At 39.8% G+C, this 26,439-nt stretch overlaps 1 protein-coding gene across 1 annotated transcript; it reads right to left on the bottom strand.

The window, feature by feature from the left end:
• Positions 1 to 1,381: 1,381 nt before the first annotated feature.
• LOC114298907 (uncharacterized) lies at positions 1,382 to 3,910 on the bottom strand. The gene is made up of 3 exons (XM_082885330.1): positions 3,716 to 3,910; positions 3,206 to 3,627; positions 1,382 to 1,559 (listed from the first exon to the last, which is right to left on the bottom strand). The coding sequence occupies exons 1-3, from the start codon at positions 3,812 to 3,814 to the stop codon at positions 1,382 to 1,384; spliced, it is 699 nt and encodes a 232-aa protein (XP_082741456.1). The 5' UTR covers positions 3,815 to 3,910.
• Between the last annotated feature and the right edge of the window lie 22,529 nt (positions 3,911 to 26,439).

The raw sequence follows: 26,439 nt of genomic DNA, 5'->3' as shown, positions 1-26,439 counted from the left end.
AGCTATACGTTTTTATTAATGTGGCAGATATAATGTAATATTTCAATGTGGTAGGTATTAATATGACACTCCAAAAAAATTAAAAACTCTAATATACTTTTCTAAATGTAATAACGTGGCGAATATGATGTGACACTTCAAAACTTTTATTCCAAAAATAATAAACTATTTAGTGTACTTTTTCTTGATGTGACAACGTGACGGGTATGATGTGATATTTCAAAAAAAATACTCTTTAGTATACTTTTTCCTAACGTGACAACGTGACAGGTATGATGTGACATTAAAAAAAATAAAAAACTTCTTAGTGCAGTTTTCTCAAACGTGACAACATAGCGGGTATGATGTGACACTCTAAAAAAATTAAAAATTTCTTAGTGTACTTTTCTCAAACATGACATGTGACACTCCAACGTGATGAGCATGATGTGACACTCTAAAAAATTAAAAATTCTATAGTATACTTTTTCTAAATGTGACACTTTAACGTGATAGATATGATGTGATATTAAAAAAAAAATTCGTATATTTTTTTCAAATATGATACTCTAATACGGCGGGTAAATGAGTCATTATAAATCCAAAAAGACCAAATAGATTACAATAAAAAAAAGGGTAATATTTAAGTATGCAACCCCTTAAGGTTGCACACCATATGCAAGGTGTAAATGGTGTAAATGTAAAAAAACCCAATACATAGAAGGTGTAAATGTAAGATCGTATATGCCTTGCATACCATATGCAAGGCACACTTAAAAAAAGTTCTAAAAAAAATATAAGATAATATAGATTACAAGTTTAAAATATAAGATTTATTGATCAATTTCTTTTTAAAAAATAAAATAAAAAATAAAAGTATATATTTAAATTTAGAGAGGACAAAATGTGAAATAATTTATTAACTTATATTAAAAAGTTGAGGAAGGGAATGTTCCCTGGCCATGCTCCCTCCGCCGCTTATCACTCTGGTGATAGCAACCATCATAAATTCTTTTGAAACGTCGACTATCAAACTTTTCCTTCCTACTCGTATGCGATGAGAAATTCACAGAATGGTGATCAACTAATTGACCCCCACGCCTGTTGGCCACAATTAGGTATTTTGGAAAGTTAGTAAAAAGTGATTTTTTAACTTTTAATTAAGTTTTTCATTTTTTCAGATGAGTAATTTGGAAAGTTGATAAAAAATTATTTTTGATTTTTTTTAATTAATATTTGTTTATATTGTCAAATCACAGTAAAATGACTAAACTGATCTCATTCAATTTAAAATATTTATAACTTTACTCATATAACACATTTTGACCCGTAAAGAATAGAATTATAGTTTTACCAATGACTAAAAATCAACTTTCTAAATGTCTTTAAATATAAAAAAAAATCAACGTTTAACTTTTTTTACAAACGCACAAACGTGGCTAAAAATCAAGTATCCAAATGAAGCCAATACTGCACAATTCTTTCTGTATTCATGGCTTGTACTAACGGGTGTGCCGTTCCACAGGATGAGCTGATGGCATGGTGGTGCGCAACCTTGAGAAGTGGCGGGAAGATCCCATCTGAAGATCATTTGAAAATGAAATTAGCAGAGAAAGAAAAAGATTGGATTTTAGTGGCTTTTAGGCAATTTTCAATCTCATTTTTCACTAAAGCAACAACAGGTTTTGGTTCTAGGTTTGCAGAAATTGCAAATCAAAACAGCTTGCAGAAAATGAGCTCACTCCTACTCTGTAATTAAAATTTTGAAATCTTTTTTTCTATTAAAATCTTCATAATTCAGTAGTTTTTTTGAAACTGTCATGAATGAGAATAATTTCAGCTTCTTTTTTTAAAAAAAAAATTTTGTTCAATGCTTTTTCATTATCTAGGGGTATGTATATTATTTGTGGATGTGTTTTAAATTGGGTGAGGCTGATGTGGACTAGCCAGCGTTGTTAAAGGGTTGTTTAGGATGTCTTAAATAAGTATATATTTTGATTTTTTATGAAATATGAGATGAGTATATGTTAATTTGAAGTGATGTGATAGAGAAGTGATACTTGAAGTGATGTGATAAAAAAATAATATAACTTAAATAAGATGATGTGACTTAAATAAGTTAGTAATTTTTCAACTTTTTTTTTATTATGTCAAACCAAGCCTAAGTCTGTAAACTTATCCCAGTTTTGATTCAATAATTTAAATTGTTAAATATATAAAATTTATTAAGTATTATCTTTATAAAAATTATATTAATTAAATATCAATAATTACTTAATTAAATTAAATTTTTATTAACAACTTATTTTAAAAATTATATGTATTATTAATAAAAAAATCTAATTCTATCAAAATAATTATTAATATTTAATTAACATAATTTTTTTTACAATAAAAATTGTTTAAAATGTTTAAAATTAATATATTTTTTGTCTTTTTGAATTAAAAAATTAAAAAAAAATAAGAATATTTAAATTAACTTTTTATAAAAAAATATATATTAAATAAATTAATGTGTAAGCAAAAATTAAAATTTAAAATTGTATAACCGTAATTTTTTATTTTTAGTAAATAATGATAATTTTTTAACTTTTTTACAAATTATCAAATTTGACCTAAAATACTTAATAAATTTTACATATTAAATAATTTAAATTATCCAAATATTAAATAATTTAAAATATCAAAACATGTCCAACACCGCATTTCAGTCTAATCTGAGACTAAAAGCCTAGCCCATTCAAATATTATACAATAGATTTCACATTTCAATCCAAATCACATGGCTTCAATATACATTTTGAATAATGTTTGGGACCCCTTTTTGGGGTCACCCTCTCGCCCCTTTTGTCACGTGACAGGGGTGATTGATGGAGTAGGAAAAAAAAAAAAAAAATAACTAATGAGAGAGAGGGAGTCAAAAGGGGTAGGAGAAAAGGAAGATGAATCATTATTCATACATTTTTAATAGATGGTGTCATATTCTTGGTGAAACTTTAATATTTTATTAATTTCAATCTTTTATACTCTTGATTTTTTAATAATATACCTGATAAATAATCTAAGGTATAATACACATGGTAAATAATCTAAGGTGTAAGATTTATTAATTTCAATCTTTCATCCTCTTGATTTTTTAATAATATACCTGATAAATAATCTAAGGTATAATACACATGGTAAATAATCTAAGGTGTAAGATTTATGTTCTGAAATTTATGTTTACATCACTTTCTTCCCCGGCAACTTCGACGCCGCTGCCTTCGCAACTTTCTTCGGCTTCGACACGGCCTTTGGCTTCGGCGCAACCTTCTTCGTCTTCACTGGCGTAACACCCTTCGCCTTCGCACCACCTACAGCCTTCGCCTTCGCAACAACCGTCTTCTTCGCGGGAGCTTTCACTGTCGCCACCGCAGCAGGAGCCTTCTTGACAGCGGCGGATACAGGCTTCGCCGCCGAAGACAGCTTGAACGAGTTCTTAACCTTCACAAGCTTCTCAGATGCGACGAGCTTCTTCAACTGAACGAGCAAAAGCTTCTTGAAATTCGGCGGCAGATGAGCCTTTTGCTTCTCTTCGATGAACTTCGCAATCGCGTACTGGCTCGAACCAGTCCTCTCCTTCATCGCCACAATCGCATCCGTAATCATCTAGGATTTTACAAAAACAAATTCACAATCAGATCACAAACTCACAGAAATGCAACAAACACTGAAACAAATGCGTTTAATCCATTACCTCAACGTAAGGAGGATTTGCTCGAGGCACCTTCGGAGCAGAAGTTTTCTTCGCTTTCGTCACTTTCGCAGAGTTCGCTTTCGCCGTCGCAGACGCCATGAATGCAAAGCAAAGCAAGAGAGAGAAACTTAACTTAGAGAGAGAAACTGAATTTGGAGAGAGAATAACAGAGGACTGTAATTTTCTTGTTTTAATTTTTTTGGATAATGATGAAGAAATTAATCATTTATAGGTTTAAAAGCTCAAAAAATGAAGAGTTCTGATTGGTGGAGAGGTCTCTCACGCGGATCGATCATTCGAAGATACGTTTGAATTTGAGCCGGTAGATCAAAAGGAATCCACGGATAAGCATGCTTGTTTTGGCGTCATTCGGATCGAGATAAAGGCTTGGTCTTGGTGTTTTGTGTGCTTTTCATCTAGTTTGTTAGGGACACAACTTGAGTTATATTTCATAGATTTTAATGAGATTTGAATGGTTTTGTAGGGTTTGAGTTCAGCTTTCTAATAAGTATTTGATTGATTCGTGGGAATCAAATTACTTGCGAGAAATTTAATCTCAAAGCTACATGTGTTTGTTGCTTTGTTTTGTACGAAAGAATTGAGATTTGAGGGGGTTTTGCTAAAATTCTTGTTATTAAATTTGAGGGATTTGATAATTTTAGGTCATAATTTAAGGTCAAGTTTGGGATACTTAAAAAAAATTAAAAAGTTAAAAAGTTAACACTATTCACCAAAAGTCAACAATTACGACTGCACAACTCTCAATCCTAATTTTCCTCTACAAATCAATTTTTACAATTTTTTATTACACATTTTTCCATAAAAAGTCAAAAAATTAACCCAAACATTCATATTTTTTCCCTCAATTTTTTAGTCCAAAAAGATAAAAAGTGCACTTATTTAGGACACCCCAAACAACCCCTAAGTAAGATGTATATTGGTCTAAGAATTGTGAAATTCAAATATGAAATGAATATGTATCTCTTTGTAAAAGAATTGTATAAATTGAACATTTTTCTTCTAAATGTAACAACTTTTTATATGAGGTAGATGTTTTCATCCCATTGATGTTTCAATGTCTTGAGGTCTCATCTATATGAAATATGTTAAGGTAATTGTGACTATGACATAATTTAAATTTTTGTGACATAACTCATGAAACATGTGAATAAATTACATTAACTTGGTGATCTGACACTAATATTTATAGGCAAGGTTGTTAAGATCGGGATCCTACTCAGGATTGTTTTGGGGGTCTATCGGATCGGATCGTAAGATCGGATCAAGGATCGTAAGATCCTACTAAAATGATAAAAAAAAATGCAACAATTTTTATATGACTAAGTAATACTATCAATATATATATAGAATTAGTCTCAAAAAAATTTGAATTGAAATCCAAATGTTCAAGTGATCAACACATCATTTATACAAATATATATATATATATATATATATATCATATACAATTTACAGAAACAAAAAAAAAGAAAAAAAAATAATAATAAAAGTATATATAATAATAATAAGAGCAAAAAAAAAACAAAAAAAAAACAAGCAACGAATTCAATATATGTAACGCCCTCAAAAAAAAAACATTTAAACCCTCAATTGAGAAATTCCTTGACATGCAAAATATCCACATTCTTCTATTAATTAGAGTTTCAATACAATAGTATTACATGTTAACAACAAAAGCAAAATGCCCTACGGGCTTACAGCTTTCCAAGTTAACACTTGGTTACAACAAAAGGATGCTAACTCATCTACACATTAAGCTCTTGGCTTGAATATACATGTAATACATCAAAAGAAACTAAACAGCAAAAATCAGCTCGCATCTAGCCTCCCAAGCTATGTCCTTGGAGGTGGCATGCTACCTGTACCTGAAAATGATATTCCCATATAGGGTGAGCCACAGCCCAGTAGAAATACACTAAACCAACCATGAACAATGACTAAAAGATTAGCAATTGATAGATGGCCAACACTGATACATCCACATAAATCACATTACGTCATCCGACTTATAAGTCCAAGTTACTTTTCATTTTCCCTTTTTCAACAGATAAGCATATTAGCTCTATCATTATTTCAACAGGTATGTATAAAAACTATATCCCACATTCACAGATAAGCATATAAGCTATATCCACATTCTCAATAGATATATATAACAACTATATCCCACATTCACAGATAAGCATATAAGCTATATCTACACTTCACAAAGATAAGCATATTAGCTCTATCTTCACTTCTCTAGACAAGTATATGAGCTGTATCTACGGAGTTCATCCCCTATCTCCTCCCAACGCTATCCGGTTTAGAGGTACATCCCCTATCTTTCCCTAAACCGCAGAGTACATCCCCCATCTCCTCCTCTACACATAACGTATACAAACACATTGGTTCTATATACAATCACCCAACACATACAGTTAATGTATTCTATCAACCGTCAAATTCCATGACACATTCTATTGATTAGTTTTCGTTTGCCTAATCATCATGCATTGTCTACAACAATCACGACTATCCTCCACCGATAGCCCAAAGCAGTTATCTCTAAACAGAAAATAAATGCACAATGGATATTCAATCAACATTTCATTTCGGTGAGTAATAATTAATTCAACTACACCCTTTAACCTCATACATTCTCAATCTCAATAATTTCATTTCATTTCCTCATCTCTCACGATTAATTATTCCAATTAATCAAACGATGTAATTAGGTCATTTCCATAATTAACATTACGACCCTTAAGTCCCATTTTCATCAATGATTCAACATTTATTCTATTTCTCTATGCCAAACATGCATCTAGGTTTATTATAAATAAAATCCCAACTTTTGTAAAATAACACAAAAGCTCCAAACTTTCACAAAATTACCAAACCAACCCCAACATCTCAAAATGCCAAAATTTAAAGACAAAATCCATAGAGAGGAGTAGGATATCCCTACCTCAAATTCGGAGCCCCAAGAGAAAAGATGACAAAACCCAACGTGCTCCAAATCCCGAAATTTTCAGATTAAAAAGTAGCCCTCGACGATCAACAACCTTTTTGTAAAGGCCAAAGATAAACAAATCACTCCTACTAGAGCAAAACCTAGAGAGAAGGTAGAGTTCTAGAGTGAGAGACTCAACAATGGTGTTTTTGGAAAAGTAGGAGAGAGAAAAGAAAGTGAAAAAGTGATTTGAAAAGTCAAAACACGGAACTTAAACTCAGTCGCCCCGCTCGAGCGTCAAACACCCCGCTCGAGCGTCACTCACAGACTCCCGCTCAAGCGTCAACCATCCCGCTCGAGCGGTGGATGCACACTCCCAGAACTTTTACAGAACCAGGTCTCCGCTCGAGCTTCCAACTCCCCGCTCGAGCGGCAATCACACAACCCCGCTCGAGCGGCCAATCCCACGCTCGAGCGTCCAACACTGCACAGGAAATACTGGATGGGTGCAATTCCCGCTCGAGCGGACAGGTCAAAATCTGGGCAACTAGTTTTGGTTTCTAAACTCAACCAACCTGTAACAAACCTGCCCAACACATCCCATAACTCAACTACAAAGTAAAAAGGATGTAAACAAGATAATAATCAACTACCAACCTCCACGGACACATGTCCGGATCACTGTACAACAAGGGTAAATCCGGGATCGCTATAATATATATATATATATAATAATAATAAGAGCAAAAAAAAAAAACAAAACAAAAAAAACAAAAAAATAAAAACAAACAACCAATTCAGTATATATATATAATATACAAAATAACGTACCTGGTTTGTGAGAGGAAGATGCGAGGAAGATACAAAATAGAGCTGCGCAGGAAGAAAGAAAAAGAAGAGAAGATCGAAAAGAGAGGAAGATTCAAAGACGAAGAAGAACAGTGATGTGAGAGGAAGATGCGAAGAAGAAGAACAACGTACCTGGTTTGTGGCTGCAAAATCTAAAATTTGATGTTGAATTTCTCTTTCCCCAAGTTGTATTGCCCTAATCGCAGGTCTGCTTCCTTTGTTTCTCTGCCTCTCTCTTTTTTTTGCTTTTGATTTTGCTTTCAAGTTGATAAAAAACCCTTCAAATCTGGATCGCATGGAGTCGTGATCCAGATACGATCCCACCAATCCCAACGATCCTTTCATGATCCCACCACGATCCTGATCTAGGGTCGATCCAAATCACGAGTCGGATCGAATGATGTATATTGGATCATAGGATCGTACGATCCTACGATCCGAATCGCGATCTTAACAACCTTGTTTATAGGAACGTTAAGCTTCTAAAATTTTAATGAAATTTCTTATTTTTCTAACAATGTACATAATCATTCTCTCATTTACTAATCATCTATCAACTAGACTACAAATGTAAAGTATATCAAATTGTTAATTTGTAATGCCTATCTGATAAAGAAAATTGTAAGGATAGATAGATATGAGAATTTCTCTCTCTCTCACTCAAACACACAAACATTGTCGTCTATCAATGCGATGGTCACCTATTAATAACATGAATCTTGTTATAAAATAGTGTAATGGTAATAGAATCGGTCATAGAGGATACAGGTGGAGATGTTTGCCTACAAGGTTGCGTTTGAATTTTGATTTGTGTATTGAGGTTTTTTTTGCCACAGGGTCATGCTTGAGCAGTAACGGAGCAAGAAATTAACGTAGAGGAGGCACACATTATCATAACATTACATTTTTTTTTTTCTCCTTATAACAAGCAAATCAAGATATAATTAAACTTATACATATTTTTCATTTAATTTTTTTTTTCAATCGGTGAGATATAATATTATAATTATCATGAGATTTACATCACCGCAACTTATAAATTCATAATCAACAACTCAATTCTATTAACCCAATAATAGGAACAAACAAACTACTAAATTTACAATTAATAAGTTCAACACTATCAACTCAACTAATGAAAATAAATAACCAACTAAACAAATTCTATAATAGGAAATAAATTATCAATTGATTCAATTATTGTCTTAACCTATCAGCTAGGAGTGTGCAAAAATGAGAAAGAGAACATAATAGAACATTTTTTAAATTTTAAAAATACAAAGATAAGGAGGGATACTATTATAATTTTATTAGGGATAAACAATATATAAACTTTATATATAGGGGTAGTATCAAAACTTCAGAGGGACACGTGACCCCCTTATCCTTAGCTGGCTCCGTCACTATGCTTGAGGTTTGGTTTTGTTATGTGGATGCATTTGCATTATCGTAGGATTGAGTGTTATAAAAATTTTGTTATTAGATAAACAAATAGATTTAATTTAGGAATTAAAATTTTCAAAACCAGAATACATACAAGCAGATTGAACAGAAATACATAATCAAATAAAATAGCAAAAAGGAAGCAAACCGAACCCTGCACTAGACAGTTTTCCTAAAACAAATTCGTCGTCTCACCGGTTAGGTGCTGGAGGTTTTTTGACGTCTGTCTTCCAGGATACGACGGTTAGATCAACTACAGCAATGCACCTACTATATAGCTTTGGCGAATAAGACTAAAGTAGCACTCTTTCAAACTAGGAAGAAATAAAACTGGAATTTTGGAAGAACACAAAGATAGCAAAAATTTTGGTGTTGAAACTGAAGGAGAAGGGCCTCATTTTATACACATGGAGGGAGAGAAGAGAGGCTCTGTTGCAACAAATGTAGGATTTAATTTCTATAAACTGATGGATTAAAATCCATCATGAATAGAGGAGTTACTAGCCTTATTATACACATGTGCTTTGTGTGTATATTCTTGCAGCCCACAAATCTGGATTGGCCAAAAAAGATTAAGATTGGTGGGCCAAGTCCAACCCCCACACTCAATCCAGTCTAGCAAGCCTCAAGTCCAAGCCCAAGATCTAATATCCACGACCCACGAATCACGGACTACGAACCCGGATCTAGCTTAGTCCGGGTGGACAGGTAGCATGTATGCGTGTGCGCGTATGGCAATTTTTGCATAACCAACTTGGGCCATAGTTTTGGCCCAAGTCCATCCTTGAAGCATCCATAACTCCCTTCATTCAAAAAATTTAGATGTCCGAAAGGGCTCACACCCTTAGGCAAAAAATGGGATTTAAATACCCATCAATACTCTTCTTTACAATGAATGCAGGATAGAAGGTTTTACAAATCTTAATGGTTTTTTGTCATTCTTTTTGTGGTGTAAAAATTTCACTACAAAGAATCTAAACCTACTTTAATTCATCTTAATTAAGGATTGACACCCATTTTAATATTGCATTAAAGTCACCAAAAAACTATTATTTTTTAACAATCCCCCCGTGAATAAAAATTGACCGAAAAACAATAAACGGACAACGCTTAACAGCAAAGACATGAAAAGAAAGTGTAACGGAATAACTCATGCATTGGAAAATGTAGCTTTTGGCTTTAAGCCCCTCCTAGTGAAGTCTATCGGATTTACTAACTGCCTAGTGAACACGAAGCCTTGAGTTGTTCTGTCGTTTATGTAAACCAAGACAACAGACCTCACACAAGTATTACTCCAACCGTCGTTCTGTTCTCACTGTTGTGTCCGTTTTGGCCCTAGAACATTAACCTGGTTCAGTGAGTGGTTTAAAGAATTCGGCCTTCTCAATTCTTATAGAAGTGGCCCCACTTCACACTCACACAGGTGACTCTACATGCATATCCTGCTATACTCAGCTCAACATACTAGAGTCATCAAAAACTCAGCTTAACCTCTACACTTGTAGGTATCATTGATAAAAGGAATGACTAGAGATTTAATATCCTCAATGGCATACTACCGTTACTCGCAATTAGGTTATTTCATTGAACCTAGATCTTGGGATCTCCAGTCAACTAAGTTGGGTTTCCATTCCGGTAATATCTTGCACTACATACCTTAAACCCATTCCTTCTGATGACTTCTCTACTAACAATCGATTTAATCCTTTTGGTTAGCAAATCCGCAATGTTGTCCTTAGACTTCATATAGTCTAAACTGACAACTCCGTTAGAAAGTAATTGTCGTATAGAATTATATTTACGAATATGTCTAGACTTTCCATTATACATATTACTCTGTGCCCGTCCAATAGCTGATTTGCTGTCACAATGAATACAGATGGCTGGCACAGGTTTCAACCAACGTGGAATATCTTTAACGAAATGGCGAAGCCATTTCACCTCTTCTGTTGCTTTATCTAACACTATAAACTCCGATTCTATCGTTGATCGTGAGATACACGTCTGCTTGAAAGATTTCCAAGACACGGCTGCTCCTCCAAGGGTGAACACATAACCACTAGTGGATTTCAAATCCCTAATATCAGATATCCAATTCGTATTGCTATAGCCTTCTATTACTGCTGGATATCTGGTGTAATGCAACCCATAATCCTGGGTGAAACGGAGATAACTTAACACCCGAATGATACCCTTCTAGTGAGTGGCATCAGGATTACTCGTGTATCTACTAAGCCTGCTAACAGAGTAGGCTATATCCGGCCTTGTATAACTCATCAAATACATCAAACTCCTAATGACCTGAGAATATTCTAACTGAGAGACACTCTCACTATTATTCTTAGTCAAGTGTAGACTCAAGTCTACCGGTGTCCTAGACACACTTGTATCTGATTTGCTAAATTTCTCAAGTATTTTCTCAACATAGTGAGATTGAGAAAGTACAATATCATCAGATGTTCTGGTAATCTTAATGCCTAGAATTACATCTGCAGGGCCCATATCTTTCATGTCGAACTTAGAGTTTAATAATCTCTTAGTAGTTCTAATCATTTCATCATTACTACCAACAATGAGTATGTCATTAACGTATAGAAATAAAATAATATAACCTCTATTACTGTCTTTGACATATACGCATTTGTCACCCTCATTGATTTTGAACCCATTTGACAGCATAGCGTTGTCAAACTTCTCATATCATTGTTTAAGAGTTTGCTTCAAACCATACAATGATTTGACAGCATACGGACTTTCTTATTTTGTCCTGGAGCTGAAACCCCTTAAGGTTGCTCTATGTAGATTTCTTCATCTAAATCTCCATTTAAAAAAGATGTCTTTACATCTATCTGATGTATCTCCAAAGCACATAAAGATGTTACCACAATCACTATCAGAATGGATGTAATCCTTGTCACAGGTGAATACATATCAAAGTAATCTAGGCATTCTCGCTGCCTGTATCCTTTGATAACTAGCCTTGCTTTATACTTATCAATAGATCCATCTGCTTTCATCTTTCTTCTAAAGATCCACTTAATTCTCAAGGCCTTACTGCCTGGGGTAGATTAACCAACTCCCAAGTATGGTTCTATAAGATGGAGTCAATCTCACTCTTAATTGTTTCTTTCCACAAAGGTCTTTCAGGTGATGTCACAGCTTCATGGAAAGTTCGAGGTTCTCTTTCTAATATATAAGTCAATAAGTCTGAACCAAAGGACTTTATAGTCTTAGCCTTTTTACTCCTTCTTGGCTCATCTACTTCCTCAGCTTGATCATCAACTTGATTATCTATGTGATCATCCGTTTGATCATATATGTGATCATTGTCACCTTCAACCTCTTCTATAGAACTCAAAACCCTTTATTGGAGACAACAAGGAAATACATCTTCAAAGAAAGATGCATTTCTTGATTCCATGATAGTATTTTGTGTATATCTGGAATAACATACCTATACACAAGAAATCGATATGCACTGTTATTATGTGCATAGCCAATGAATATACAATCCACTAACTTCAGGCTTATTTGAACCCGCTTGGGTGTAGGCACCGCCACTTTCACAAGACACCTCCACATTCGTAGGTATTTATATGAAGGCTTGTGGCTTTTCCACAACTCATTTGGAGTCTTGTCTACATTCTTCCGAGGTATTCTATTAAGAATGTAATTCGGGGAGAGAATTGCTTCACCCCACAAGTTTTGTGGCAATCCATAACTTATTAACATTACATTCATCATTTCTTTTAACGTCCTATTTTTTCGCTCAGCAACACCATTTGACTAAGAGGAATAAGGTGCAATAGTTTGATGGATAATCCCAAATTGAGCACAAATCTCAGTAAATGAGGATTCATACTCACCACTACGATCACTTTTTAAAGCCTTGATCTTACGGTTTAGTTGATTCTCAACTTCATTCTTGAAAAGAATAAATTTATTAATTTCCTCATCTTCACTTTTAAGTAAATACACATAATAGTATTTAGTGCAATTATCAACAAAAGTGATGAAGTACTTGTTACCACCACATGATTGTACAACTTTCAAGTCATACACATCACTATGCACTAAATCTAAAGGCTTAGTACTTCTTTCAATAAAATGAAACGAAGTCCTTGTCAATTTTGCTTCTACACAAGTTTCACGCTTCTAATTTGGATTAATCTTAAAAGATGGTATGTGATCTAATTTGATTAATTTATGCAAAGAGTCAAAATTTACATGGCCTAGTCTACCATGCCATAAATTAGAGGGCTTAAGCATATAAGTAGAAGAAGAAGTTTTCTTATTAATTTTAGGGATAAGAGTCATTACATTGAGCTTAAACATAACGCCCGACATATACCCCTTCCCTACATAGACCCCGCTCTTGGTCAACACAAGCTTATCAGCCTCAAACACTATGCGGAAGCTATGCTTACTTAAGAGCAACCTCGAAACAAGGTTCTTACGAATGTCCAGCACATATAGGACATTGTTCAGAGTTAGCTCTTTTCCTAAAGTTATCTTCAGGACCACCTTGCATTTACCCTCAACAGTTGAGGTCGCAAAATTCCTCATAAACAACTTCTCGCCGTTTGAAACTAGTTTGAAAATTGTGAACATCTTCTTCTCAACATAGATGTGACGAATGGCCCCAGTGTCCACCCACTATTCCTTCAGGTTAGACCCTACCATGTTCACTTCCGAGACGATAACTGACAGATGCATGTCGCCCACGTCTTGTGACAGATCCTCCATTCCAGCCATGTATGTTAGTGGCTAGAGGTGATGTTGGTAATGGCGGCGGAGGTTGCTAATCGGAGTGTAGATAGTGGGTGGCGATAGTCAAAGGTGGTGGAGATGGTTGGTGGGAGGTTAGGGATGAGAATAAAAATAGAATTTTATATGTGGACAAAATTGAAATTAAAAAAAAATAAAAGATTGTCCTAAAAAAAAGATAGGGGTAAAATAATAGTACTCTAAAATTATAAGATAAGAATGATAAATTATATCAACACACTTTTAAACCCAAAATGTAGAGATATAGAGAAAGATATATATTTTTCCCTTAGCCAATTTTAGAACCTGTGCAAAGGAAAGGGAGGGCCTCTCTTATAGAGGTTTGAAGCTAAAGCTTTCTCAAGAAGCTAAAAGCTTGGATGCAAATCCTCCATACACGTGTATGGAGGATATAGTCTGTGCCTTCCAGCTGGCACAACTGGTATCCACACAATCTGACAAAATAGGGGGAAACCAGCCGACCAAAAAAGGTGGTCGGCCGACCACTTTCCCTAGTCGGCCGACCAGGGCAAGTGGTCTCCCAGATAAAAAGTGGTCGGCCAAGGGTATTGATGGTCTCCACACTGAAAGCAAGCCCAAGGTGTGGTGGGAAACCAGTAAATGTGGCCCAAAGATCAAGAAAACCAGTTTCCCGACCAGAAAACCGGCTGGCAGGGAGAAAAGTGGTTTCCAAGGAGAAAGCTGGTCTCCCACCCTTGTACCACCACCCAAACAAGGAAAACAAAGTTCATGCCAAAAATGAACCAACACGAATGCAAAACGAGAGCTCGGGAGGCAAAGCACGCGGCCGAGGGCCTTGAAAACTGGTTGTTGAGCACAAAAAGTGGCGTATGACCACAAAAGCGGTCTCCCGGACCACAGTGTCCCTCTAGACAGAGGAAACAAGGCGTGTTCCAAAAATCGTGCCAAACGGAAAATGTTAAGCGGTCTCGAACTGAGGCGCACGGCCGACGGCTCTGAAAATCGAAAACTAGTCTCCAAACGGGAACAGTGGCCTACGACCACGAAAAGTAGTCTACGACCACTGAGAGATGGTCTACAAGGCCTCTCCCTCCCTCCGAGAAGAGAAAACAAGACTTAGTCTGCAGACCGAGTCAAAGCACAAAGGGTTCCGAGGTCCGGAGGCGAGGCTCTCAGCCAAGAACTTCGAAACCTCGAACCAAGCACAACATGCGCAATCACCGAGCACTCAATCAATGACGTATGAGTCTTAAGGTCGGTCAAAAATGGGGTGTCTGCAGTTGCCCCTCTTTGACAGAACTCGAAAGTCATAAGTGACGGGAGTGAATGTCAAAACCCAGAGACGACTCATTTTTGACAGGGCCGAAGATTTAGACCAAGAGGCAAGATAACAAAGAAATGTGCCCGCAAGCAGGGGCAAAATGCAAGTGACAATACAAGAAGCTGAACGTAACTTATGATTATGCAAAGACAGCTGTAGCGAAGCAATCATACACAATGAATGTGATAGTTTAAGCAAGCAAATACAGACCAAATTACATCGCATGCAAAAAGGATGTAAGAGAATTGTATAATTCTTGCTACATCTCACACGGAGAATACAATACCGTTCGGTTTGTCTGGTCGCACCAGCTTCAAATGAACCGTACATACAATATTGTCTGGTCGCACCAACCTCGAATGAACTGTACTACAATATTGTGCCTGCAAAAGAGAGAAACTTAACAGGTACAACATAGTTAGCAACATGTGTTCAACGCTATATCGAACGCAGATACGTATAACGCGGATGGAAAAGTGCATAGCAATGCAAGCGAAACATGCGTGACGACGTAAGTAAAGTATGGGTGCATGACAATACCAGTGGAACTTGCACAACAATGCAAGTGGTGTGCATAACAATGCAACTTCAAAAGCATGCTTGAAACAAGACGCTGAGTAAAGAAGTACGAGCCTTAAAGAGAGCAACTCAAATGCGACCTCTGATTTACCTCTCAGAGGGGTCGCAACGTACTCAAAAAGGATACACCTTGCTCTTGGCGAGTAATGACAAGCCACACGTCGAAGACTTCAATTGAAGTTCCCGCAGAGACATCTTGCGTCGAAAAGTGCACTTTTCTTGTACTTTCTCGAGAGCCGAGGACTCCAATCATCACCAAAATACACAGGGAGAACCATGGAACCTTGGAGACCAACCACAGGGGATGGCCGACCACCTAGAATAGCCACCGACCAGTTTTTGCTCACAAGGTGGTTGGCCAGCCATAAAAACTGGTCGGCCGACCAGTTTACAAAAATTGGGGCAGTTTTGTCCTTTCAGGTTCGAATCTTTAAGTTGACTTGTCCAAATTACTTTTCCTCACACCTCTAAGGCCGAAATTAGCTCCTCTTGCTCCCTAGACCATTTTCCCCCTCAAATCTGCGCTTTATACGCGTTTTCCAACGCCCCACACGAAGTTGTTTCGCGAAAACTTTCGATTTTCTTCACTTTGAACCGATTAAAATTTGATTTTGGAGCTTCTTTCTCCATTTTCACCACTTGGGGTATGTTTGTTTCGAAGTTTGGCACATTTTCTCAGGTGTTGACTTTTGTTGACTTTTTCTTTTCCCGAGGATTGACTTTTGTTGACTTTTTGCGATTTTGGCTCATTTTGCTCATTTTTGCTTATTTTTGAAAATTTCTTTGGATGGCGGATCATTTCCATCACGGGGGAGGTTCTCCACATGTCGGGGATGAGCTAGACATCATGTCACTACCTCTGAGGATTCGGCCTTTCGACCCAGAGAGGTACCACCCTCAGGAGCACGTCCTACCTCCTACCACCTTTTATCACTTCACCGCTCGAGTGGCGAACACCCGCGGACCTACTGCTATGGGAGCCAGCGTCTCATCTATCTCACCAGGCGCGAGAGGTACATACTTCCTTTTACGTTTTCTGCAATGTATTCTGCATTTCCTGCTCATTTCATACCTTTGCAATGTATTTTATCTGCTCGTTCTGAACACATTCATATGCACAGTACTTCTGCTTATTCTGGCATACGGCTCACAAATAGCACAATATTGATTTGGCATGCAGCTTACTTAGGATATAATGCTGACTTGGCACACAGCTCACAGCACAATATTCTGTTAATTTGGCATACAGCTCACTCTAAACACACGGTTCATTCTGACCACACAGTTTATCTTGGGAACACAACACATTTTTGGGGACACAACTCATTCGTTGGGCACGCAGCTCATTTTCAGGCACACAACTCATTCTCAGGCACACAACTCATTTTCAGGCACATAGCAGATTTTCAGGCACACAGCTCATTCTCGGGCATACAGCTCGTTTTCAGGCACACAGCTCATTCTCAGGCACATAGCTCACTTTTCTGTTTGACCACATATCTCACACATTTCATTTGCACGCAGCTGATACTAAACGCACAATATTTGATTTAACTTTGCACGCAGCCCACGCATTCCACTTCGAACACACAACCCAAACCTTTCAATCCTGAACACACAGCCCATACATTTTTGTTTGCACGCAGCTCATACATTCCACTTTGAACACACAGCTCAGACCTTTCAATTCTAAACACACAGCCCATTTACTCCATTTCTAAACACACAGTTCATTTACTTCATTTCTGAACACACAGTTCATTTACTTCATTTGCATGCAGCTCATACATTTTATTCTGAAACTGAATACATTTGTTCATTCCGAATGCAGGTATCTTCCCGTTCCACACGGGGCTATGGGTCGATCCGTGCTAGGGAGTGGTATGCGGAGCTCCCAGATGTTGTACGCCACATCGTGGACAAGGCGGGATTTGGACCTTTCTAGGTGGGGATATCACGTTATTCGGCGAATAGGACCCTCATGGGGGCGCTTGTGGAGAGACGGTGAGACACCACCAACCCATTCCACTTTTTAGCTACTGGGGACATGACGATAACCCCATATGACTTTTCTATGTTGACGGGCCTTAACGTGGCCAGCCGACCGGTCCCCTATGACGCAGACATGGGCGAGTGGGAGGCGGCTTGGATTTATCTACTTGGAGTTTACCCGCCGATAGACAGATCATCAGGTAGAGTCAGGTACACCTGGTTCTCTGTGCGGTTCAGGGGGACTTTGCCCGAGACTGTCAAGAAGATAGAGCAGTATGCCCGGGGTTTTTTGATGCTCCTCATCGAGACCACTCTGTTCTCCGACAGGGGGAACATAGTTGGACTTTATTTGCTCAGTGCTTTAGTAGACCTACCACAGGTCAACCAGTATTATTGGGGTGGCACCGGCTTCGCTACCCTTTACTGTTATATGAGCGCGACCTCCCGCGGCGAGTGAACATAGTGGGTGGCTACTGGAGAGCCTGAGAGGCATATTCTGTCCTCTTGATTTACATTTTCGCATTTCATTATTTGTACACTGCACACACGGCACACATTACATTCTGTACTCTGCATTCTGCACCCGACATTCTGTATTTTCTGTATTCACATTCTGCACTCGGCATTCAGTATTTTCAATATATTCTGTGTTTTGACAGTCGTTGTCTTGCCTTTCACAGCTATGGGTTTATGCATACTTCCCGATGTTAGCCCCAGAGCTCGAGATGGAGGCACCTCTTGAGGGTCGGTGTCGGCCGAGGACTCGGGAGACTTTGCCCTATCTCCTCCAGTTCTTTGATACTGTACGGCGGATGAAGGTAACCCAAAACTCTCAATTCGTCATGTTTTCAGCTTTGGTTCATCTTGCATATTTACAACATCTGATCAGTTTATGCACTTGTTATCCGCAAATCACTTGGTAGCCCTGGGCACCCTTGTCAGGAGAAGCCCGGTACCGATTCCCTGGGGCGTGGGCCTCTTCTCGATACAGGACTTTATTTGAGAGGCCTGTTGGCAGGGCCTGGTTTCTGGGGGATCGCTTCATGCGTCAGACAATGGGCAACCCTAATCAGGGTATCCCCTCAGCACCTCCAGATGACATGCGATCCACTGAGGGACTCACTCCTTGGGAGGTCGATGAGCTTATGTTGGGTACTGATGCAGTTCTGTTGCTGGAGGAGGGAGATTACGCGACCTATCACCATACATACTTGATGCCTCCGCTGTCAGATGTCCGTGCCCCCAGGAGGAGGGCTGTTGACGTGCCTTCCTCGAGTCACACCCGAGCTAGAGAAATTCCTTCGACCAGCGGAGCCGACACATCGAGGAGTGGGGCTAGAGAGATCCCCCTGACTTATCAGTGTGCTGGGTGGCCGGATCTTCCGACCGAGCTGATAGGCTGGCGGTATGGGACTGTAGACACCCCATTTTTGACCAACCTTAAGACTCAGACATCACCAGTTGAGCACTCGGTGATATTGCATGTTGTGCTTGTTCAGAAGTTTCGGAGTTGCGGCCGTGAGCCCTACCTCCGAACTCCCGACCCCTTTTCTGTGCCTTGTCTCGGTTTGCGAACCAGACTCGGTTTTCTCTGTTTCTTTTCCTGAGGGGAGGGAGTGATCCCGTAGACCATCCCTCAATGTCCGTAGGCTACATTTGGTGGCCGTAGGCCATTTTGCCCACTTCGGAGTCCGGTTCCCGGTTTTCGGGACCGTAGGCCGTGTGCCTCGGTTCGGGACCGCTTAACCATTTCCTATTGCTCTGATTTTTGGCATACATATTATTTGCTCCCTTTTGAGGGACACTGGGGCTGAGAAACCCACTTCGAGGTCGAATGCCACTTTCGGTGCTTAACAGCCCATTTTCGGGACCCCGAACTGCGTGTTTTGGCCCCGGAACGTTCGTTTTGCAACGGTTTTTGTTCATTTTTGGCAGGTACCTCTGTTTTATCACAAGGAAGGTCACTGAAGGGTGGGAGGCCAGCAATTGTTGCAGCAACCAGTTATCTCTCCTCCGGAGCCTCCCGGCGCCCGTTTTTCCAACTTCCGGGCTAATGTTGAACACCCTAGGGGTATTGTTGCCAACTTTCAACCACATATCTGTGATCTACACATCTGGGAGGCCCCTAAAAGTTGGTGGCCGGCCATTAAGGTCACCTGACCCTTTTGACCCCTTTCTTCCGGGCAAATGTTGAACCCCTTAGACCTTTTTTCTCGAACTTTGAACCACATATCTGTGATGTACACACATGGGAGGCCCCTAAAAGTTCATGGCCGGCCAGTAATTCAACTTGACCCTTTTGACCCCCTCTTTCCGGGCTAATGTTGAACCCCTTAGACCCACTTTCTTGGAATTTTAACCACATGGTTGTGTTGTACACACATAGGGGTACCTCCCCAATATCTGGCCGGCCAGAAAATATCATTGACCCTTTTGACCCCTAGCCGGCCGGCTAGGGGGTGTGGCCGGCCGGCCACCTCCAGCAAAAGTAAGAGGCCGGCCGTGTTCTTCTCACTGTACCCTTTACAGCTGTGGGGCAATATCCCCCAGATATTTTCTGTATCCGGGGGATATTTTGTGGGGGAGTTTTACCCTCCTTCTCCCCCACCTTTACACCCCCTTTTTGATCCTTATAACCAGCTGATGGCCTCCTTGGTTTGGGTTAGAAAAAATCCTCTTCAAACCTCTATAGCCATCTCTATCTTCTTCCTTCTCAATTCTTCAAAAAACCCTAAGTCCCTAACCTTCATTCCTTCTACACCACCAAGCTCTACCACCACCATCTCATTTCCAGCAACAAGGAAGGATTCTTGAAGGCTAAAGAAGCTGCAAATCCATCCAAGAAGCAACAAAAGATCGAATCTTCAAGGGTAAGTTACACTTTTACCCTTTTGACCCTTTTTCTTGGTCTATTTATAAGCCTCATTTCCTTTTTGTTTCAAGCTCCGGCCCTAACTGAAAAGGGCCATTTTTTTGAGCTCATCTTCACTTTTCATCAAGGGCTCAACCCTGTTTGAGCCCTCCATAATACACTTGCTTCATTGACCATCTTGTATGTCATAGTTTTGCATGCTATTTTTGACCCATGAGAAATTTATTTTCGAGCATGTTGTAAACTGATATTAGGCTTATTTTGAGCCCCTCTTCAACATTGGAGAAGGGCTCAACCTTGTTTGGTGTCTCCATGTGTCACTTGTAGTTCAATCCCTTATTTGGCCTCATTTTTGCATAAGTTGATAGCCCTCTTTTCTTTTGTTTTTGGACCTTGGTCCGAACTGAAAGTGGCCTTGTTTTGGCCTATACTTCATGTTTCATTCACACTTTTTTTCTGTTTGGTGATTATTTTGTATACTTCATGTTTTAGCACCTTTTGAGCCTTATTTTGCATCATATTTTTAGCATGTTTGTATACTGATTTTGAGGCTTCTATATACTGTAAATGTTCATATTTTTGGTCCATCTCCAGTGTTGTAGAAGGAAATTTTCCAGTTTGGGTTTAGCTTATACCACTTGCTTCATTACCCCTATCTTGGCCCCTATTCTTGTATGCTATTTTTGCCATACCTATATTTTCTGTTTGGCCATGTTTATAACTGGAAAAGTGCTTATTTTGGGACTTTCTAGCTTCTGTATTTGCATTGCATGTCCATATTGTGCATGTTTAGCATGGCTATAGGCCATTTCGGGTGCCTAATGTTGCATTTCGGGGCATTTCCTTGCATTTCATGTCATTTCGCTTCATTTCGGGACTGTTTTCCCCCATATTTTGTTGCTGAAATTCCATTAGCATGCTTGCCTATCATTTTTGCCATGTTGCATCATATTTTGCCATCGCCTCGGTTTGCGTGCCCGTGTGCACGCATTTCGAGGCGCCTCATTTTTCTGCCATCGGCATCCGATGTGAGTGTGGCTGAGGCTCACTCATGTTGGTATAAGCCCATTTGTCATTTCCATGTCATTTCATCACATTTCATCACCGCCTCGGTTTGCGTGCCCGTGTGCACGCATTTCGAGATGCCTCATTTTTCTGCCATCGGCATCCGATGTGAGTGTGGTTGAGGCTCACTCATGTTGGTATAAGCCCATTTGTCATTTCCATGTCATTTCATCACATTTCATCACCGCCTCGGTTTGCGTGCCCGTGTGCACGCATTTCGAGGCACTCCATTTTTATCCGACGGCATCCGATGCGAGTGTGGCTGAGGCTCACTCATGTTGGTATAAGCCCATTTGTCATTTCCATCTCATTTTCATTACATCTGTCATCGCCTCGATTTGCGTGCCCGTGTGCACATACTCCGAGGCATCTCATTTTCATTACATATCATCGCCTCAGTTTGCGTGCCCGTGTGCACGCATTTCGAGACACATATTATTGCCTCGGTTTGCATGCCCGTGTGCACGTACTTCGAGACATCTCATTTTCATTACATATCATCGCCTCGGTTTGCGTGCCCGTGTGCACGTATTTCGAGACACATATCATTGCCTCAGTTTGCGTGCCCGTGTGCACATACTTCGAGGCATCTCATTTTCATAGCATTGTGTATGTTAGGATTGTATATTAGTTGCATTTCATGCATACCATGCGTATTGCATCATGTCCGGAATAGGAGTTAGCCCGGGCACGGGAAACGAGGTACATTTCGTACTCCGAGTGACGGAATGTGTCTCAATTCCCCAGTCGCCGACACTCCGGATTATCCATGATGGAGTTAGGTTTTAGCTGTAGTTTCATGTGCATTCATCCTATATTGAGTTGTGCATTTCGACTCCTCGGCCATCATGCCTCGGTATGCGTGATTGGTGGCACGAGGATCGAGACATGCGTATATTTGTGCAAATACATTGCTATGCCCCTTTTCTGCTCTCTGTTGCAGCAAAATCAGGAATCAGCAACTTTTTGGGACTTGGCACGCATTTCGAGAACAGGTGTAAACAGAGGCTAATTGGGGCATTCCGGTGGATTTCCGCGCAAGACAACCCAGACATGCATCATCCATCAGCAGCAAGGCAGTCCCTGGCTTGCATGCCAGTTTTACTTGCTTTCTTAGTTAATTCTTTAATTAATTAGGATTTTGTAATATTTTCGGACTGTAATATTCTTTTATTTCGGACTGTATATTTATTCGGACCCTCCGAGTAAGGGCCACAACTGTAATAAGTGTGGGTGAGTGTGATGTATGTCTTCCAACCCCACGTCTTTCTCCCTTTTATTTATCCGCTTATGGTGGTTAGATTAGGGCATGTTTAAATTAGCATACAGTATGACAGCATGTTTGCATTCATTCATCTGTATTGCATGCACCAGGCTCGGCGCATCATACTAACTGCATTGTACTTTCAATTCCAAATTGAATACATGTTAGCTGTAGCATTTCATACGCCATCTTAGAAAAGCCGAGCCTGCTATAGTCTGCATTTTTGCATGTGTTGCATTAGACATTTCTGTATATTTAGGATCATGCATGATTTCTAATATAGTTTCTATTTTGGCTTGGAGTACTCGGTGAGTTTTATGCTTTAGCATCCTTGCATGCGTGTGAGTGTTGCCATGAATAGCATGCTTACCATGAGGCTATGTGCTTATATGATATAACTGCCTGAATGCCTGTGGATGAAGGTTGGGTTATCTGAATTGGAATAAATCATCAAATGTTCCAAGCCTGCCTGCGGGTAGCAAAACCTCTTTCAAATAAACAAGCATGAAATGTTTTGTTCCAATTCGGACGACCCGGTCTATATTTGTATGCTGTGCGCATCACATAGTAACCTAGGCTAATAATCGGAATAAGAACTCACAATGTTTTCAAAAATAGATATCATGGTTAGTAGAGGCCGGTCTATGACCGGGCGAGCGGGGGCGCTCACGAAGTGACCTTCCCCAATCGTACCCAAGTTCCCGAGCCGAGACAACTTTGGTGATGACGGACACGTGGCCTTTTGGCACCGAGTCAGGGTTTCCTAAATTTCCCAAAATAAAATATTTAGGTGGCGACTCTGTATCTGGCAAAGCAGTCCATATTTGGCACTTCTTTCAAAAATCTGTTTTCTTAAAAAACGATTTGCCGGATTTGGACTCTTTGGTTCAGATTTAGAACCGTGACTACAAAGTCGAGTCCGAGCTGTAGCGAGGCCCCCCGCGGGCTTGTTACAGGGACATCGTACCCGATTCCATTGGAGCCTCCATTACCTGATCATCGATATGTCAGTGACCCTAACTCACCACCGGTATGTTTTACAGTTTTGATTTATCACTCAACTGTTTAGATATTCATTCATTCACTGATGACTTACACTTACATCTGCAGCCTCCCAGAGGGTACACTGAGGGGTTACTCAGAGTGGTGGCCTCACTCGAGAGCATGGTCTTGCGGAGAGAGACGCAGCTGTTCATCACCGGCGTCTTGGTACTTTTCGATTTCCTTGCATTTATCATACTTCTGATGACAGACTGCAATTGAACATTTCATTACATTGGTTAACTACATGTGTAGAGCACATCTGACACACCGCATTCACATACTATATCTGCAAGCACGCACCCTACGCAGCATTCCCGCATCTGCAACTGATATACATACTTTGGCTGATGTATTCAAATTGCCCTCTTTTGCTGTTTTTTTTTTTTTTTTTTTTTTCAGATGCCACCACTACAGGCTGGGCCACCCAGGCCTTCTCGAGGAGCTGGGAGAGGGGACTCGACTCCCAGCCGAGGCAGGCATAGAGCACCTATCAGAGATGATGAGGAGTCCAGTGAGGAGGAGGAGTCTGCGCATCCTCAGTCGGAGACATCCACAGGTAGAGAGGAGGACTCTGGCTCCGGTTCTGAGAGTGGAGGTGATGACGGGGAGGGTTCTGAGGATGGCAGCTCCAATTCGGATAATGGTGCTGGTGGAGGTGGTGCAAAGGCTGCTCAGCCGAAGAGGATGAAGAGAGCCTCCCGATCTTGAGCCTAACAGCACTGATACAGATGTTCTTACTTTATTTTCTTTTTTGTTTTACTAGTAGTTGTAGCACATCAGCTTTAGGCAGTTTTATTTTCTTTAAAACTTGTACCCCGTTGTAAAATGTTGTAACAAAAAAAAGCTATGATGGAATGAAACAACTTTTTGTTCAAAAGTGTTGTATTTTGCATTCTTAGCATCACATCGCATCATTTTGCATAAAAATGAGATTGAATGGAAATTGAACATTGTACACTGCCAAGTCAGGTAACAAGCCAACATAACAAACTAAACAACTTAACTCACTAAGAAACAACAAAATCTCAGCAAGTTTACAACTCGATAAGCAAAACTTCGACAATTGTTGATAAACAAAGGGCAATAATTCGGTGAACAAAACTCAACAACTCGACAAAACTTAACAACTAGATAAGAAAACTTAATAACTCGATAAGCAAATGCATTTCGGACAAACGGGGCGACGGAACGCATCCGAAACAGAGGTAAACTCGGACCTTCAACACTCCCAACACATGGAAAGGCTAGGAGCTCTCTTCTAGAGACTAGGAAAAAGCCAAAAACCAGTTTTTCTCCATGGCCGACCACCAAAAGTGGCTGGCCGACCAGTTTTTTGCTCAGTAAACCAGTCATTTGGTCGGCCGACCAGAAAAACTGGCTGGCCGACCAGAAAAAGTGGTCGGCCAACTAGTTGGCATGGTGACCTCCAAATTTTTGACACTTGTCCTCCAAACAGTGCCTTATCCTCCATAAAAGTTCCAGCTTCGTGGTTCTCTCATTCCATCTCAGTTTTACATCAAAATGGAGGCATTTCTCATCTAAAATCTCATAACTTGGATTGCTACCTTAGACAGCTCGAAAAAGTTGACCTTCTGAGGCTTCGGCATAAATGCACTATTCACGCTGAGTCGCACTCCGCTGCACCTTCCATTTCTCCATGCCGCGGCAAGGTTTTGGAACCCGGTAACACTTGTATTTAGTTTTGGCGAGCAAGAGATGTGTCCTACCTTCGAAGACTTCCAAGCTTTGATGGAATCCAAACGCAACAAAGAAATCTTGCCCCAGCTTTGCTTTGGCCACGCACAAGCCTTAGGGTGAATGTGTGGGCTCACTATGCACGACGCTCGGTCTTTGATCTGTGACGGGGAATTAGACATCCTCAGCTTGATTCGTCATTTTTCTGATGCTGGTGACCGCGGTGATCACCACTGGCAAGGTTTTCAGCGTCATGCCCTTTGTTTGTGCATGCTATCTCACTTTTTGCTTGCCCAGGCTTCAGCGGGTCTAGCATTTGTCTGATCGAAGTTGCCCAAGGCTTGAAAGAGGGCAAGAGCTGCATTGCCATAACATTGGCCGAGACATTGATGGGCTTGGATGCTTTCCATAGCCGGGAAATGACCAGATTTGCAGGGAGTCCACTACTGTTGCAGGTAATGTTCCCACCATTCCTCACATATATATTGCTTACATCACTTGGCCCTCAGGCTCGATTTTCTCTCAAAACCCTTTTCTCATTTTTCTCTCATTGTACATCTCTTTATTCTTTATTCTCTCATTTTCCATCCCTCCCTAGGTGTGGTTGATGGACAAATTACAGGTTGTGGACTCTTGCCCAGCATACTTAGCTCGCAGCTACTTCTTCCGACGACGTCTAGTCGATGCCCTTGATGAGGGATGGTGGTTCGATTGGATGTGCGATTTGTCTGCAGACCGCATTGCTTGGCGCTGTCCTTGGCTCAATCTACCGACAATAAGCTACAGCATGTCCCGACAGGCCGGGATTCAGTTGATTGGCCTGACACACTGCGTGTTCTATTTTCCTTTCCGATTCCAACGCCAGTTCGGGCATGATCAGATTTGCCCGGCAGAA

This window comes from Camellia sinensis, chromosome 8, assembly GCF_055761805.1.
Source record: "Camellia sinensis isolate YWXY chromosome 8, ASM5576180v1, whole genome shotgun sequence".
NCBI lineage: Eukaryota > Viridiplantae > Streptophyta > Magnoliopsida > Ericales > Theaceae > Camellia > Camellia sinensis.
The sequence above is the reverse complement of the archived record's forward strand: the minus strand, read 5'-3'. Positions and strand labels throughout refer to the sequence as shown.

Bases quoted from the DNA above. Each gene is read 5' to 3' on its own strand.
- LOC114298907 (XM_082885330.1), bottom strand. From the start codon at position 3,814: ATGGCGTCTGCGACGGCGAAAGCGAACTCTGCGAAAGTGACGAAAGCG. The intron at 3,628-3,715 runs GTAATGGATTAA...GTAAAATCCTAG, and splicing joins CAAATCCTCCTTACGTTGAG to ATGATTACGGATGCGATTGT. The intron at 1,560-3,205 runs GTAAACATAAAT...AATGATCTTCAG, and splicing joins TTGCCGGGGAAGAAAGTGAT to ATGGGATCTTCCCGCCACTT.